Genomic DNA, 15,601 nt, shown 5'->3' with positions numbered 1-15,601 from the left:
CCACAATAGTAAAAGCGCCATTAAGTATCCCGGCGAAGCGCTTTCATAATGAAAAGTTATCCTTGCACATCAACGAGGGGTGCGACTTTGGTCAGTGGTTAGCGGAATTCGTGAAGTCGAGCTGTAGTGGAATCTTGCTACCGGTAGTTGCTTTTTTTAAAACTTCAAACTCCCCCTTGGAGGGAAATCATGACTTCGAATGTGACTCAAATGTTATATAAACATTTTGTTGGTTAGAAATAAAAATCTAAAGTCCCACTGATTTATTACGCAGCAGCCGAGACAGCCAATGGAATGCGTTTATGTGAACATGACTTCCGAACCCTCATGTGTAACTGCTTCGGTCAGTTAATTCCACCTGACCAATACACACGTACATGAAACCATATCTGAGATGTTTTTGCCCCAAAAACAATTTCGCTTTTTACCCACCGATACTTGAGTCCCTCCTGAAGACGTCCCTGTCAAAGATATAGAAGGAGAGATGTCTGAAGCTACGTGGGATCTCACAATAGAAGTCCTCTCCATAGAACGGACTGCCAGAGAAAGGGGACGCAGGGTGAAAAAAAAGAAAACAGTGTTATGTGAAGGAAGACCTCAAGGCGAAACTCAATCCTCCACACGCGAGAACAGTTGTCACCTGAGATGTGAAGAGCTCGCGCAGGTAAAATGACAGTACAGTGGAACAAGATGTAAGAAGAGCCTACGCTGGCACAACAAAATACAACTTCTTCTGTTGTGATTTCACACGCAGACAAGCAAGGCGGCTCAGGATTATAAACTTGGCAGGACTTCCAAAAACATAAGACGTGACACAGATGGGATGGGGTTTTTTTCTTCTATTTGGTGCAGTTAATGTGATTGTTATTGCATCAGATTCTTTCTAAAAATAGCAATCCAATAAAATACAACACACACACACGCGCGCGCAGAAAATCAGCAAATATTGACATGAATGGAAGCGTTCAAAAATGATAAAGTTAGGCACCATTGTGAAAAGAGAAACAATTCTTCTTCAGGTGATCGGCCAGAGGTGATTATTTATTTAGTCGTTATTTATGCTTGCATTAATCATTGAGACCAGTGGCAGCTGGTCAGTACAGTTCACTAAGCCGGGGCACCGCTGTTCTGAGTCGGCTTGAGTAAGACTAAAACTCAATCATGAAAATGCAATATTATAGCAAAAATATTAGAAAACACACGTGTAGCTATTTTTAGATAAACTGGATACAGTTAAGGAGGAGTAAAAAAAAGTTTTGGTTCACCTCATTTGTCTCATTTTGTGGCGTACTTCCAATTTGGGGCGCAAAAATCTTGGAATTAAAAGTGGGACATGCTTAATAGATATTTTCAAGACAAGAGAAACAGCGTGCTGGGGTGTTAAATTCCAACAGCCACGGAGGAATGCACCTGATTATCACATTGCTGATTGACAAGTGGACCTGTATTTATGCAGTGTCGCATACGACTGGATTGGGTTCACTCATTGTCTGCTGGAACTGGATTTCAGGTTTCATTTTAAAAGATTTTTTTTTCTGTGATGCTGTACATACGTACAGATTAGAAAGGTCAAACAGTTTACAATTTCACTATATTTAATTAGGGCGGCCCGGTAGTCCAGTGGTTAGCGCGTCGACTTCACAGTGCAGAGGTACCGGGTTCAATTCCAGCTCCGGCCTCCCTGTGTGGAGTTTGCATGTTCTCCCCGGGCCTGCGTGGGTTTTCTCCGGGTACTTCGGTTTCCTCCCACATTCCAAAAACATGCATGGCAGGCTGATTGAACTCTCTAGAATTGTCCCTAGGTGTGAATGTGAGCGTGGATGGTTGTTTGTCTCTGTGTGCCCTGCGATTGGCTGGCAACCGATTCAGGGTATCCCCCGCCTACTGCCCGAAGACAGCTGGGATAGGCTCCAGCATCCCCTGCGACCCTAGTGAGGATTAAGCGGTTCGGAAAATGGATATATTTAATTACCTTTTTTTGGGGAGGAGGTGGGGCGGGGGGACAAAAAAAACTAAAACTCATACCAAAACAAATTTTAAAAATTTTTAATAAAATGAAACTAATAAATTATTTTAAAAAATGAATAATCCTGTTGTAAAAATAATTCAATCTAACTGACTCAAGAAAAAGTCAAAATGAAGTAAAAAATAACTATAAAGAAACATCCAAAACTATCATAACCCTGATAGGGACAAATACACTCACACAATGGCGATAATGTGCTGCATGACATTGTCCCTGGAAATTTTTAGGCTGTTCCGTGAGACACAAACAAACCAACTAACCCAGTTCACCAGGGAACAGAAATTTCAGGTTTGTCGGTCCTCACGTCAACCTCACACAAATCGCCTTCATTCCTTCTAAGTATTATTTGACGGGAATGGTTCCATTATGTTGGTCGTTGAAAGTTGTATTGAACTTCCTGTCCACGCGGCCAAAAAAAACCCCCCCAAAAACTTCAGGAACCAGAAAGAGGCAGGATGGTAAGCATACCAGAGCGACTTCTCGACAATCTTGGTTCTGAAGACTTCTTCTTGGTCCAGATTGACAGTGCAATAACAGTCCCTCATCCTGTTTGGCCCCGGGTATGGAGGGATGTTTTTGGCTTCTCCTGTACAGAGAGCGAGAAGAAGAAAGGTGAGTGAGTGTGTGCTTATGATGCAGGAACGCTGGGGTAAGCGGGAACAAAGTGTTTACTCGGGCAACAATGCTAAAAGTGACTCTTATTAAAGAACAGCCACAGTAATAAAACACCCTTATATAAGAGTGTACATTTTGACTGAACCACACATGCTTAACACACACGATCATGACATCATCAAATCCCACAACGTGTATCATGAGCTTAGTTCTCGTAGCGTGGCTACTTTTAAACGGGGCACACTGTCATGTTATGCTTTCAGACAACCACTCGGCGGGCATTTCGAACAACGTGCCAAGGTTGTTATTGCGCCTCGTGCGTGTGTGTGCATGTGTGTGCTTGACGTCTGATCTGTGAATGAAAGGAACCGAGTGGGACACTTCCTTCATCCTGTCCAAGTCTGCTCTATCTGTTCCTCAAACATATGTGACAGATAGCACTCCCTTTCACAAGAATGCGGTCCAACCACCCACATCGACGCGCATGCATGCACACACGTGCTCGCGCACGCACACACACAAAGGTAGTGTCCCAGTCCCTTCGTGAGGAATATATTCCCCTTCCACAAAGCCTCAGATGAATAGAAGTCAGCTCTTTGTTATGTTCACCTTCATCCAGGAGACCCACACACACACACTGATAAAAAATTGCGTGTTGAATTTACTCCACTTTATTTTTTGTTAAGTGGCCGCACACAATAGAATCATCTGGATGCAGGCGCATTTTTGATGAGGTTAAATGCACTTGACGAAATAAAACAGAGTAAATTCCGCACACCATTTTTTTTTTTCCAGTGCGGCTCAGCAGTCTCAGGGCCACATGTGTTCATTCAACACGCCTCGCTCACATGTGTGCAGCCACATGCAATGATGTTGTTCAGCAACTCAGCTGCAGCAGGTCTATCACCAGTAGTAGTTTGGACTCAGTGACTCTGCGTAAGAAGGCCACATGTATGTGTTTGTGTGCTTTTAAGTGTCGAGTAAGACTCAATTCTACTACGACGACCACAGATGTCATAAATAGAAAGGTAATGTAACTTGAAACGTTTTACCGAGTTACTAAATCATAGAAACAGACCAGTGTAGCCATTGTTAGAGACAAACGAGTGCCAAGTAGATCATCTGGGCATTGACTGTATCTACAAACGGTTTGCTGTGAGCAGAGATATAATACACCGCTTTGTTTCCGTGTGCCTGATGGGGGAAGGGGAGAAAACAGCAAACAGATTCTCCCCGTGAAAGGACATGATTGATGAGTCAGTTTATCAGTGCATGAATACTCAAGAGATTTCATCAATTTTACACTTCTATGCCTTTCCATGGGGAGCCTTGTAAACCATCTTTTTTCAGAGTGTGTGTGTGTGTAAACACACACACATACACGCACACACAGTTTCTGTGCACCCAGTGACAGTTTGAAGGATGTGTCATCATCGTTTCGACGACAAAATTACGCAGCTGAAGAAGGATGGAAGGTGCGTTAATTTATTCACTCAGTCATTTTTCTTATGGAATTGTGTGACGAACCCATTTCTCAAGAGAATTTCTTCTGATTCCCAGTGAAAGACCAAAACAGAAAATGAACGCACACCGAAGAAAATGCTGCGCTGAATTTACTGATTTATTTTGTCAAGTGGTTGCACAAAAAAGAAAAAGAAGAAAAAAATCTGGATCCAGATGCGTCTTTTAAGTAGGCGCGTCGTCGACTTCAAAAATGTCTCTGCATCCAAATGATCTGATTTCATTCAACCCTCTGATGAAATAAAATTGAGCAAGTTTACACATTGTTGCAACTGTTAAGAAGAGCACGTTGAACCATTTTAACCATCCTCGAAAAATGTGATGGCGTTGTCGGTCCCAACTTTTGACTTTTTTATAAACAGCATGCAATGAACTTGTGGAGCGATCAGCCCTTCCAGCATGGAAGCCATTTAAAGTGAACAAAAAAAAAAGGAATTGCTCTCATTGTTTCTTTCATTTGATCAGTGTAAATGTATGGCCTTGATAGAAGTTGTGACTTTTGGGTTACATTGGGGTCATTGGAATGGAACACGATCGTAAACTGAATAGCCTCTCTATTTAAAAAAAATGCTGTACGGAGGGTGTGTGTGTGTGTATTTTCTATGAATGTACTTTTCTAATTTCCTGAAAAAGTAGTCATGGCATACGATGTGTGGAACTGCAAGCTCATTTACTCCTTTATTTAGACTCTGTAAAGTATGTAAAACAAAACAAATAATAAGATTGTTTGCCGTTTGGTGTAACTGGATTGAGCCACTGCTTCGCTCATAACTACAGTTCAAATGGCCTCAGGGCATTTGTGCTGTCCTATTTTCTCTGCCATTATCTCTTTGCTCCAGTGACTCAATCAGTGGCTCAATGTCGCCTCTTCCTGGATAAATTACGATCGAAAAGACAACCTCTCAGATCCGACAAAGTCTAAAAATACAGACGGCATTGGAAGAATTTTCTAAGCATCACTGCATCACAAAGGAAGCCTGTGGCAATGCAACCGAAGGTGATGTGTGCCACTCTGGGGGCTGATTCATACAGCACCGTTCATAAAAACAGCAACAATCATTCACAAAATTCTTAAAGATACCCGAGGTTTAAAGGTGGGATTCCAACCACACCCTGGTGAGTAAAATAAAAAGTAAAACGTTTCTACCCATTATCCCCATCAAAAGCTGCTCTTTGAAAGCAAAATGGTGGTCTTGCTTCTCGTCATTGTATATCTTTACTACTTTCCATTTTTAAATCGCCTGAACGCTTCACTTTGCTTATTTATTCTCACGTTCATTCCATCACTCAGCAATAATCCTTCATTTCCAATTCCATTCCAATATTTGTTTTCTTCTCATCCATGACCTAATAGGTCCCTCGATTGGACTGCGGCATCAAGGTTTTCTTTGTAACCAAACCATCGTGGATTTACTTATTTTTCTGGAGTGTAAAATCTGCCAGAGGGTACAAATGAGTGCTTACACACATTCCATGACTTGTTCTTCTGGGTTCATGTGTTGAAACAGTCAGTTAGATATCGACCTTTATAGCGATAACCAAACTCATCATGAGGGGTGTTCACACGGCACACATTTGCTCCGGCGCTGCGCCGATGTATTTTGTTGCGATATATTTTGCACCGCAGCAAATTGTGTGGAGCGTTCACACGTACAAAGCCGCTGAGCGTGTCTGCACCGGCACAGCGTCGGTGCAGCCCCGCTTGCGTTCACACGGCAGTTTCTGCAGCGGGGCAAAACGACAGAAAACAAATGAGCTGTCGTGTTGGTTCTTTTTAAAACGTATACACAACTCAAGCGACGACTGGACAGGCACGTCCTTCTCCTTCTCGGTCTCCGTGCCTTCTGCTCGAGAGTGACGCCCCCGAAAACGTAAATCAACGATGACTTCAATGACACTCAGAAAAGCAAACACGTAATGCGCCAAACAGAAAATCAAGAGAGGAAATCACAAAATAAATTATATGGGGAGCGGGGGGTTGTGAACACACAACAAATGAACAAACTACACAAACAACTCCGAGACAGTCCAGTCTCCTACAAAAGGAAAGATGTTACCAGCCAAGTCTTGTGTCGTTATTAAACAAACACATGACGGAAGTCCGACAGAGCGCGAAAGCAACGCATTCTCGCCGTACGTAAACTCTTCACAAGCATTTGCTCTGGAGCAAATTTAACCCAGTTGCGTTCACTCGTGCAAATTTACACCGGTGCTGCTTCGCTAACGAGCATTTGCTCTGGAGCAAATTTTTAAACCACCTCCCTGAGGTGGATCAAATTTGGTCCGGTGTAAGCTGTTTTCCGGGGCTACGCCGGAGCTAATTTGCACGTGTGAACGCTCTACTGGGGCAGCCCCGGCGTAGCACCGGACCAAATCTTGCCGTGTGAACACCCCTATTTATATTTGGCCAAATGGCTAGTTAATTACTTAATATGGCATGAAAATCAACTTGAAACTGGTAAATTTGAAACTCCTGGGATATTATCTAACATCATGACCTTTTTCATCAACTGTTTGCTTTTTTTGAAGTGCAACAAACCGGATATATTTTATACTGCTTACCTGTACGACTACATCATTGCGCTGAAAAGCCATACTTAGGTGTATCTACAGGGCATTTTTTTATGTGTCTGTCTATCTGTCTAGCAACCTAGCTAGCAACCTAGCTCGCCAACTAGCTAGCTATCAAGCTCTTTCGCCCTCTCTCTGTCTCTGTAGCTAGTTAGCTATCTAGCTAGCTATCGACCTACCTACCACACCCCTTTCTCTTTTTGCTTTCTGATTTTCTTTTATTTTGTAACTTTTATGCCCACAGCTTCAATATTCATTTTTGAAACACGTTTAAACCTCATTTACATTTTTCCCGCATCACCCCCCCCCCCCCCTCGTTTTTCTCCAAGGGGTTTGGATTTCATTTTCTCAACTCAATATTAAAAAACAAGCAGCCAAAAACAACGGCTTTCTCCTCTCATCATGCAAAGCTCATCAGCGCTGCTGTCCTTTTAGAATACCTCGCCCTTGTATGTGAACAAAACACACACTGCTCTTAGAAGGTGTGTGCAAGTGCATATGCACACAAAACAAGATGAGCATATATGAGAGAAAAAAACTGGTGCACGCGAACACTGGGTCAACTCTCCATCCGATTACATGACTGGAGAGTGAATGAGGCAAAGACGGATGGATGCAAGGAAGGCAGCAGGAAGCACAAGTGGCTGAAGCAATGCCCTCAGTGAGATGTGCTACTTTGTTGATTTTGTTGATTATGTGCAGTTACAGCAAGGGCGACTTGTGTTTCTAATTTCCGGCGAATTGAACGCATCCAAGGATACACGGGCATGAACACTTTCCGTCGCTGTTTGCACAACACGTAAGGAAGACATGGGCTTCAGGAAATAAATGGCAATGTATGCGAAAGGAAATCATATGCAGAGGACTCAGTGAGTTGTGAGGGGGAACAACTACTGTGGAAGGGAAAGAGAGGGCAGTGGAGAGAAGTTAGCATTGGAGAATGCTACAAGAGGAAATGAGATGAGGAGAAAGGAATTTCAACTGGATCCAAGATGTAGCTTGAAAGCAGCAAAAGCCCCAGTTATGATCCAGTGTGTGTGTGTGTGTGTGTGTGTGTGTGTGTGTGCGTGTAGTTTATTTTCACAATTCATCTTATTTTGACATCTAAGTACGTATGTCAGCCTTTCTGAACAAAATGTCAACCAATAATGATAACACGATGTAAGTAAAAAGTATTGAGGCCACTAACGCAAATCTTAAAGAAACATCCACTTTGATTTCATCAAAAAGTGACTAACTGGTTCCTTGGCTCAAAGTCCTGATGCGACATTTCCGCTAACGCATCTTGACACGTTCATCATCTTGACAGGTAAACGTTTACATTCTTCCAAACCACAAGCAGAACAAGCTTGTGGCAGTAGTATTTGTGCAAAGAACATAACGATGGCAACAAAACAATCATTACCTTTTACTTACAATGACAAACACTATTTTTTTTCATCCTCAGATGGTCAGATGGAAACCATCTTTGGTTGAAGCGGTGTTTCTATTTTCGAACACAGTATTTCCATTGTGAACTCAGATGACCCCTGATGGCATCACCAGGGTTCTTCGGTTATTATGTGACTCATTCCAAAGCCATTGAATGTCAAATATGCAAACTGCACGAAACATCTCTTCCAGTTATAAAACCACTGCAGATAATAATGTTAAATTAATTAAGAGGCGGATGTGCGAACCGGTCGCCCACCGTGCCGCCCCAATTGTACTCCAAAATGTTTAAATTCAACTCAATTAGAGGGGAAAATGTGACAGAATTTTATCAGCATAATAATCATTAAATTGACAGAAAAAAATAGAGACTCTTACATTCAAACAGAAGTAGCTACATCTTTTTTCTTTTCCAGCAATTTTTATAGCAGCGGTGGCACAAGTGCTGCAAGCAGGAGCCTTTTGGAAAAGTGTATTTAGAGTTAATGACTGCTCATGCAGCAAACCGTCGTCCCTGGGAAAAAAAAGCAGGATTGGCTTACTGATCAAACTCATTCCCATGTTGCGCTGGCAACTGCTAATGTTCACGCCAATCCGCTAAGTCTCAATGGAAAACTTGAGTGAGACAAAAATAAACAACCACAAACATGCATTCAAACGCACACTTGCGCAGCTCCATTGTGCAAGTTCACTAAATAGGGGGAGACTTTAAACATGTGGATGTGATACAATCCAAATGTTTGCTCGGTGGCCTTACTTGGCTTTTCAGAAAGACCGATGCTAAGAATAAAGTTTATAAGAGGCTTGGATATAGGCTGCACTAATGAAAAAACACGCATGCATCCATCTTCCATTTAAGCAGGGGAGGCCAGACTTCCTTCCTCCCCAGTCACTTCGCCCAGCTCTTCCGGGGAAATCCAAAGGCATTCCCGGGACAATCAGCCAACAGAGTCACTCCAGCGTGCCCCCGGGGCCTCTTCCTGGTGGGACGTACCTGGAACACCTCACTACGTTGCCGTCCAGGAGGGACCCTGCTCAGATGCCCGAGCCACCTCAGCTGACTACTTTCAATGGGGAGGAGCAGCAGCCAAGCAAGCTTCTAAACCTATCTCTGAAGGACCGCCCGGAGGAAACTTACTTCAGGGCGATTTTACACCACTGGAACATAGATGGGGCACTCCACCCTTTTCCGATTGAGTAACACGGTCTCGGGTTTACAGGTGCTGATTCTCATCCCAATAGATTCACCGAGAGTGGAAAATTTTGTCTCGATGAAGCCAACAGACGACATCGTCTGCAAATACAGAGCTGCAATACTGATGTCACCAAACGGACGCTGGCAACACTAGACTGTGTCTAGAAATTCTGTGCATAAAAGCTACGAAGAAAACTAGAGACAAACGGGAGCCTGAGGGGAATCCAACCCTGACGGGAAACAAATCAAACCGACCTGACACTGGACGTACAGGGACCCAACTGCCCGCCCGGAAACTGCTTACTCCCAGAGCACCGCCCACAAGATCACTTAAGCGCTTCGTGGAACGCCTTCTCCAAGTACCAAACTCCCACGCACCCTCGAGGATCCTGCCGAGGATGCAGTCCGAAGCTAAGGTTCTTTTTCACAACTCTGCGTCGTTTAAATCACGACTGAGGTTCTCGACTGAGGCTCGAGGTCACGACAGGGAGAGATCACATCTCTGACAGGACCTCTGAAGGGCAACATCAGGGAGCCGCGTACTCCGAAGCCTTTATTTACCCCTTCCATCCCCGCATGTGGGGCCTACTGTGGATATTCCTCGCTATTCCAAGTACCGCTTGCTCATTGCGGCCAGATTACTGAGGAGGACCTTCTGTGTCCGAAACACTGTCTCCGCCTCAAGAGTCAACACAAATGTTTTCAGAAAACCTTTGTACTTCCCAGAAAAATTGCTTTCTAGGACAAGGCAGGGGAAGTATATTGCGATATTGTAACTCAAATAGAGGTGTTCCCGAGAAAGAGAGAAGACGTCGGCTTTGGTGGTTTTCCTTCCCTTCTCACTCGCTCCATGCCTTCTATTCAGTCTGGACAGGGGGAGGTTCGGGGAACTTCTGTTAGCCAGCTGTGAAGGGGGTGAGGGGAGAAGCCGGAGGTGGGGGGTTTCTGTCGAAAAAAAAAAGTCACTTTTCCCTTCCAGTCTCAGGCCCACCGAAGTCATACATCTCGAGGGGCCGAAATTCAGCTTTTGTAGCACACTACCTCTTGACATCTCAACTCATCCAGTTTCTACCGCTGTGCCGTGTTTCCATAACATCCAAAAACACACTTGAACTGAAAGATGCTATGAAATGATAACAACAAGTGATTGGGTCAACACTGAAGCCAACTGGATTAATGCCGGGCAGAGTCAAAGACTTTATACTCATAAACATGAATTAAGCTACACAATCCAAATGTGGCAATTTGTGCCAACAACAGATGGACAATATCTGGTTTGAAATGTCATAGAAACATTTCATTCAAGTATCGGTTTGTGCTCATTTATTTCCCCTAATTTTAAAAACACTGAAATTCACCCGAGCCCTTTTCAGCTGTATTATTTACTTTCATGATTGATAAGTGGTTCCATTTTAGTTCAGTCTACCAGCAGTTTCATTCTTGGAAATGTATATGTTCCTGTAGCTCAAGTAGGTGAATATTGAGATGCTTATGTTGACTCTATTGGCTCTATTTTCATGACCACCGTGAATCTGGCGTGGCAGGCGGCACATCTCTGTGCACGGGAGGTTTAGAAACAACCGATTTGGGTAATTTCTCAGACGAGTGCAAGTTGGCGGATCTATGAGAGGGAGGGCTGCGCAGCTGTGGGAGTTGTCACATCCAACTTCACTCACGGCCAATCAAAGTGGCTCCTTCATTCCCTTAAAGGGTTAGGGGTAAAGGTTGGAGTCTCAACCTTGCAAAAGCATATCTGCAGTTGGAGGCACCCCCCCCCCCATCCCCTCACTCATGCTTGTTTGCATGCTCCCCCACAGCTGGGTCATCCAGTTGGTTATATAAGGAAATGATTCAGAGCCTTTGTTTAGACATGTATGAATGAAATAGATTTAACATCAACCTCTCATGTCACGGAGCTCATAATGTGTGTTAAGGGTCTATTTCTGCTCCTCTAGCAACACAAATGTGCCCCTTGAGGAAAATCATTCGACTCACAACCTTCAGAAAGTTTAAGTTTTTCATGGGTAAGAAAGGCAAAGTCAATGAGTGCCCATATACCCATCAAGGTAAAAATAACTTCTTCTTTTTTTTTTTTTGTAAGCATAAATGCGGACAATTTGGTAGCTGCATAGCCCACATACTGTTAATCAACCGCAGGGAACACCAACAATTTTCTGCACGGTCATATTTACGTGCATTTTATATTATTATTATTATTATTATTATGAAATGTCATATTTTCAATTTTAAATGATCCAGTGGTTTTAAATGAATGCACACATTTCAATGTTTAAAGCTAGTTTTAATGGCTTCAGGAAAAAAATGTAAATTGACCCAAAAGAGTGAATGGACAAGGATCTGGCATTATTAGACAGTACATTCTGCACCTACAAAGTATATTCCAGGTGAGGTTAATGTGTTAAAAACGCTGTATTTACATTTTAACAAATGAACATTAATCCCCCCCCCCCCACACACTTTTTTTTTCTTTCTCTCTCTCTGCCAAGTGTGAAACTCCGGTCGTACAGGCTTTATTATAAGTACATTCTGTACTTATTCCAGATGATGGTGATATCCGAAGAACATTAACCTGGCATTTACCTCTTAACAAATATTAGGATATGTGCATTGATTTCACACTTATTTTCCCCACCAAGTGTGGCTGTGCAAAAGCGAGAGGCATTGTTTTGAACCAAAACATTTTTCATTTGTTGGAAGTGAGATTATATAAAAACTCCATAACCATTTTTTTTTTTTAAACAGAAAACCCAATAGAGATAGACTATTGCTGCAGTTGTTCCGGCTGTATGACGACATGAACGTCGTCCGTTTGGACAGCCTCAATTGCTTTCAACACAACAGCGCGGGAGAAGTGAGTGTTGAGTGTTGACCCAACAGCCTTATATTGGTCCAATGACTTGGTCAGCTTTTCTGTGTCAGTATCATTTATACCAAACGGGTGCCCAAGGAAAAGGCAGATAAATCTCCCCTTGAAGAGCTTGTTTAAAAGTGTCTAAACACAAATACGACCTTCTACGGTTTCACGGGACCGACCGTCTTCTGAACCAGCAAGTGAGCGGCTGACAAACAAAATGCACTCTTTTTTTTTTTCCACTTGAGCAAACAGTTAATTCTTGGGTGGCACAATTTTGCATGCCATTCAAGCTTGTTTATGTCTTTTCCCAAGCTCTCGTCTTGAGTTTGTCGAATTGGAAACAGTTAAAGACAAGTCAAATGCGTGTGCTGTAGTTAATTTGTGCCAAGTTCCAACTCCGGCTGTGCCTCTGAGAATCAAGAAGTGACAGATAAAGTGCAGCCCGGGCCACTTCTGTATGTGAGACAGCAACTCTGTCCCCCTTCTGTGTCCCACCGCATCTGCTATGTATTAGCTTGATGCCATACAGGAAAAAACACAATTCTTCTGTATTCTAGTGCAGCCAATCAGGAAGCGAATCGGGGGGGGGGGGGGGGGGGGTACTTTCCTGTTTCCTGTTTTACAGACGGTATGTACTGTATGAACACCCACTATCCCTTCTTGGTTTCCGAAAATCAGGGGAGTCATCATCTGGCAAGAGTGTCCCAATAGGAAGTCGTCTCAGAAGCAAAAAAGCTTCAGGTCTGAGTCATCGGCCAACCGCATGCCAAAGACAATGTGGTGAAAACAGTGTGACGCAAGGGTTGCACAGGCCGATAAGGATCACACAACTTGACGGCCGCTCAAGAATACGCGGCGGAAACTCGACTGTATATTACAGGGGGCGGTCTCACACCTTGAGCTTCATGGAAGTGATGACAAACAGTGATAACAAGTTGCAAATATTAAGCCATAATCATCTACTTATTCAACACTGAAGTAGGTCCAACTGCTACAATCAAAAATAAATGCCTTTATATGTGAATGCATGATTGACATGTTGTATTTCTGACGTATGGAAAGAAATGCTACAAAAACTCATTTTGGATCAGCTTGACTGTTTTTGTTCAACGCGTGTGTGTGCCGTCATTTTATTTAAGTTTTTTTTTTTCTTTTGTTCCTCCCTTCTGTTGCGCATTTGGAGTCAAAACAATCCGGGCATCACAGCTAGGATGAATAGGGTGCCAGATGTCAGTGAGATTGTTCCTTATTGACCATGCAGGAATAACAATTAGGGCACACACAGGAAATGAATGTGCCGCTGAATTCATTAAAAAGGCCAAAAATAGAAACATACAGAGCGCACCCCATCTCAGAAGAAACATTTACTATCATCACGACGGAATGTGTTTGGGTCACATAACTGAAACCATTTTAGGTGCATTTCACGCAACAACAAAAAAATGGAATGACTGGAAGATTATTGAAGGTAACTTCAAATTTGCATCCGAGACAATGATGTTTCTTAGACGTAACTACTGAAGTTATTATCTATTGCAATGTGCGGGATAGGCACCCATTCAGTGCAGTACACATGTAGCCTTTCGGCAACTATGTATCGTGGACTGCAATGATAATGTCTAAAAGGGTCAAGAAAGCTCCAACAGAGCTTTCACTGTAAGACACTTTGAGCATTTCTGGCTCCATTCATAACAAATCAGTGTACGCACTATGCACTTAACGTCTCTTGCAAACCAGGATACCCGCTGGAGACATCTAAATATAGCAAGCTTTTCCAACAATCAATGACTAGACTGTGGTTGTGGTGGTGTGGTATCGGGGGATTTTGAGGATGACCATCAGAATATGAACTATACAAAAACATGTTCACTTTTTGTCCATTATTTGCGGGCAAATAGAGGCATTGCAATCGGAACAGACGAGATGGCTCTTGTGTGCCAGCCAGCTGCTACATTCCCACAGTCCCCCCCGAAGCCACAAGGCTGTCGAAGTGTCTTTTTTCCACTGCACGGACATTTGTTGTACAGTCTACACGGAACCGCATGTGATTTGAATTAGAATAACATTAACAAGACAGATCAGTCTCGCTCCTCCAGCCCTCGGTGCCCGTCTGGCCCATAAACGAGGAGGCATCCATCGAGGCGCTCGGATTGGGGGGTGGGGATTCTTTTTTTTTTTTCCTTACCTATTTTAATTTTAACGCTCTGAAAAACCCGCAGACCTTCCTCTTCTACCGCCATGCTGTCGCCGTCCCTCAGTTCCCTTTAGCCGGCTGAACGGACGCGGACGTCCACGCTGGTCGCTTGCAGCCTCTCCAGCAATGGGATATTCCAGAGGTTTTTGCACATCTATGCGCACATAGCTGCGATGGCACTCTGAGCCCAGCACCGCGTCGCTGGCTGATTGAGAACAATTGAGGACCGCTACAGCTCTCAGTCCGTCAAGCAGCAGCGGCAGCGGCAGCAACAGCGGCTGTGTGTGTTGGGGGGGGGGGGGGGGGCGACTTCGTCGAGCTCCGCCCACTTCTACGAGGCGTGACAGAGGAAAAGAAGTCAGACGTGCAGATGAAAAGACGAACTAGCATATTCTATTCAGTTCGGATGCGAGAGCTCTATAAACGTGAAGATGGCCGTGTAATTGATGCTCACTTTTGATTGCCTGTCACCGTGGTATTGTTTTAACAGTATCAGAGGTGATAGACGTACTCACAGTCTTGACTGAAGTAAAAGGACAGATTTTAAAAAAAGTAGAAGTACTGATTTCAGAGATGGCACCACACCGATGTTAGGGGGCCATATCCCCGTCAGAAATCTGTTTAGCCCCAGTTAAACGTATCTCGCACTTTATTTTATCTTCTAAAATAAATATCGAAATGATTTTCCTTGCCTCCCTGTGTATCAATTTATCGAACTTTATTAATATAGTACTTTTCATACATCGGTCAAGCCATTACAAATTCATCCAACTGCACATTGTCCTCATTCGGAGTTTCCAAGAGATGAATTACCTTGTCGATAATTTTTTTTTCTTCCAAAGAATAAATAAATAAAGTAAAGTTGGTCAAATGCTTTTCATGACAGAATGTCTGTTGGGTTTGGGGGAGGGGGCGGGGTGGTCATGAGTAGGCATTAATCACCCCTCAAACACAGCATCGTGCTGATGGCTAAATTACAGAGAAAAGGAACAGCCCATAATTATGGTCTTCTTCATAAAGTATAATTTTAGAAGTTGGCAAGGCTGGTCACCATGCCCACATACTTGAATTTGAACCCATCTCTGAGCTTTGGCAATGAATGATCGTGTTTCCTGCAGTGACTCCGCCGCAACTGATTGGTACCTAAATCGAATGGATTGCAGATGTTTTCTC

At 43.4% G+C, this 15,601-nt stretch overlaps 1 protein-coding gene across 2 annotated transcripts in view; it reads right to left on the bottom strand.

The window, feature by feature from the left end:
- Positions 1-14,704, bottom strand: part of rasa3 (RAS p21 protein activator 3) — a 33,199-nt gene extending 18,495 nt beyond the window's left edge. For both annotated transcript variants that reach the window (XM_086107783.1, XM_086107784.1), the window contains exons 1-3: positions 14,420-14,704; positions 2,495-2,612; positions 433-536 (exon numbers count right to left, since the gene is read on the bottom strand). In XM_086107783.1, the coding sequence (XP_085963909.1) occupies positions 433-536; positions 2,495-2,612; positions 14,420-14,474 (277 nt within the window). In that variant the 5' untranslated portion in view covers positions 14,475-14,704. The remainder of the gene's footprint in view (positions 1-432; positions 537-2,494; positions 2,613-14,419) is intronic.
- Positions 14,705-15,601: the final 897 nt, after the last annotated feature.

Source organism: Hippocampus guttulatus, chromosome 3 (assembly GCF_054856545.1).
Source record: "Hippocampus guttulatus isolate MCC_2025c chromosome 3, RoL_Hgut_1.0, whole genome shotgun sequence".
Lineage (NCBI taxonomy): Eukaryota > Metazoa > Chordata > Actinopteri > Syngnathiformes > Syngnathidae > Hippocampus > Hippocampus guttulatus.
This window is presented reverse-complemented; position numbering and strand designations above follow the sequence as displayed.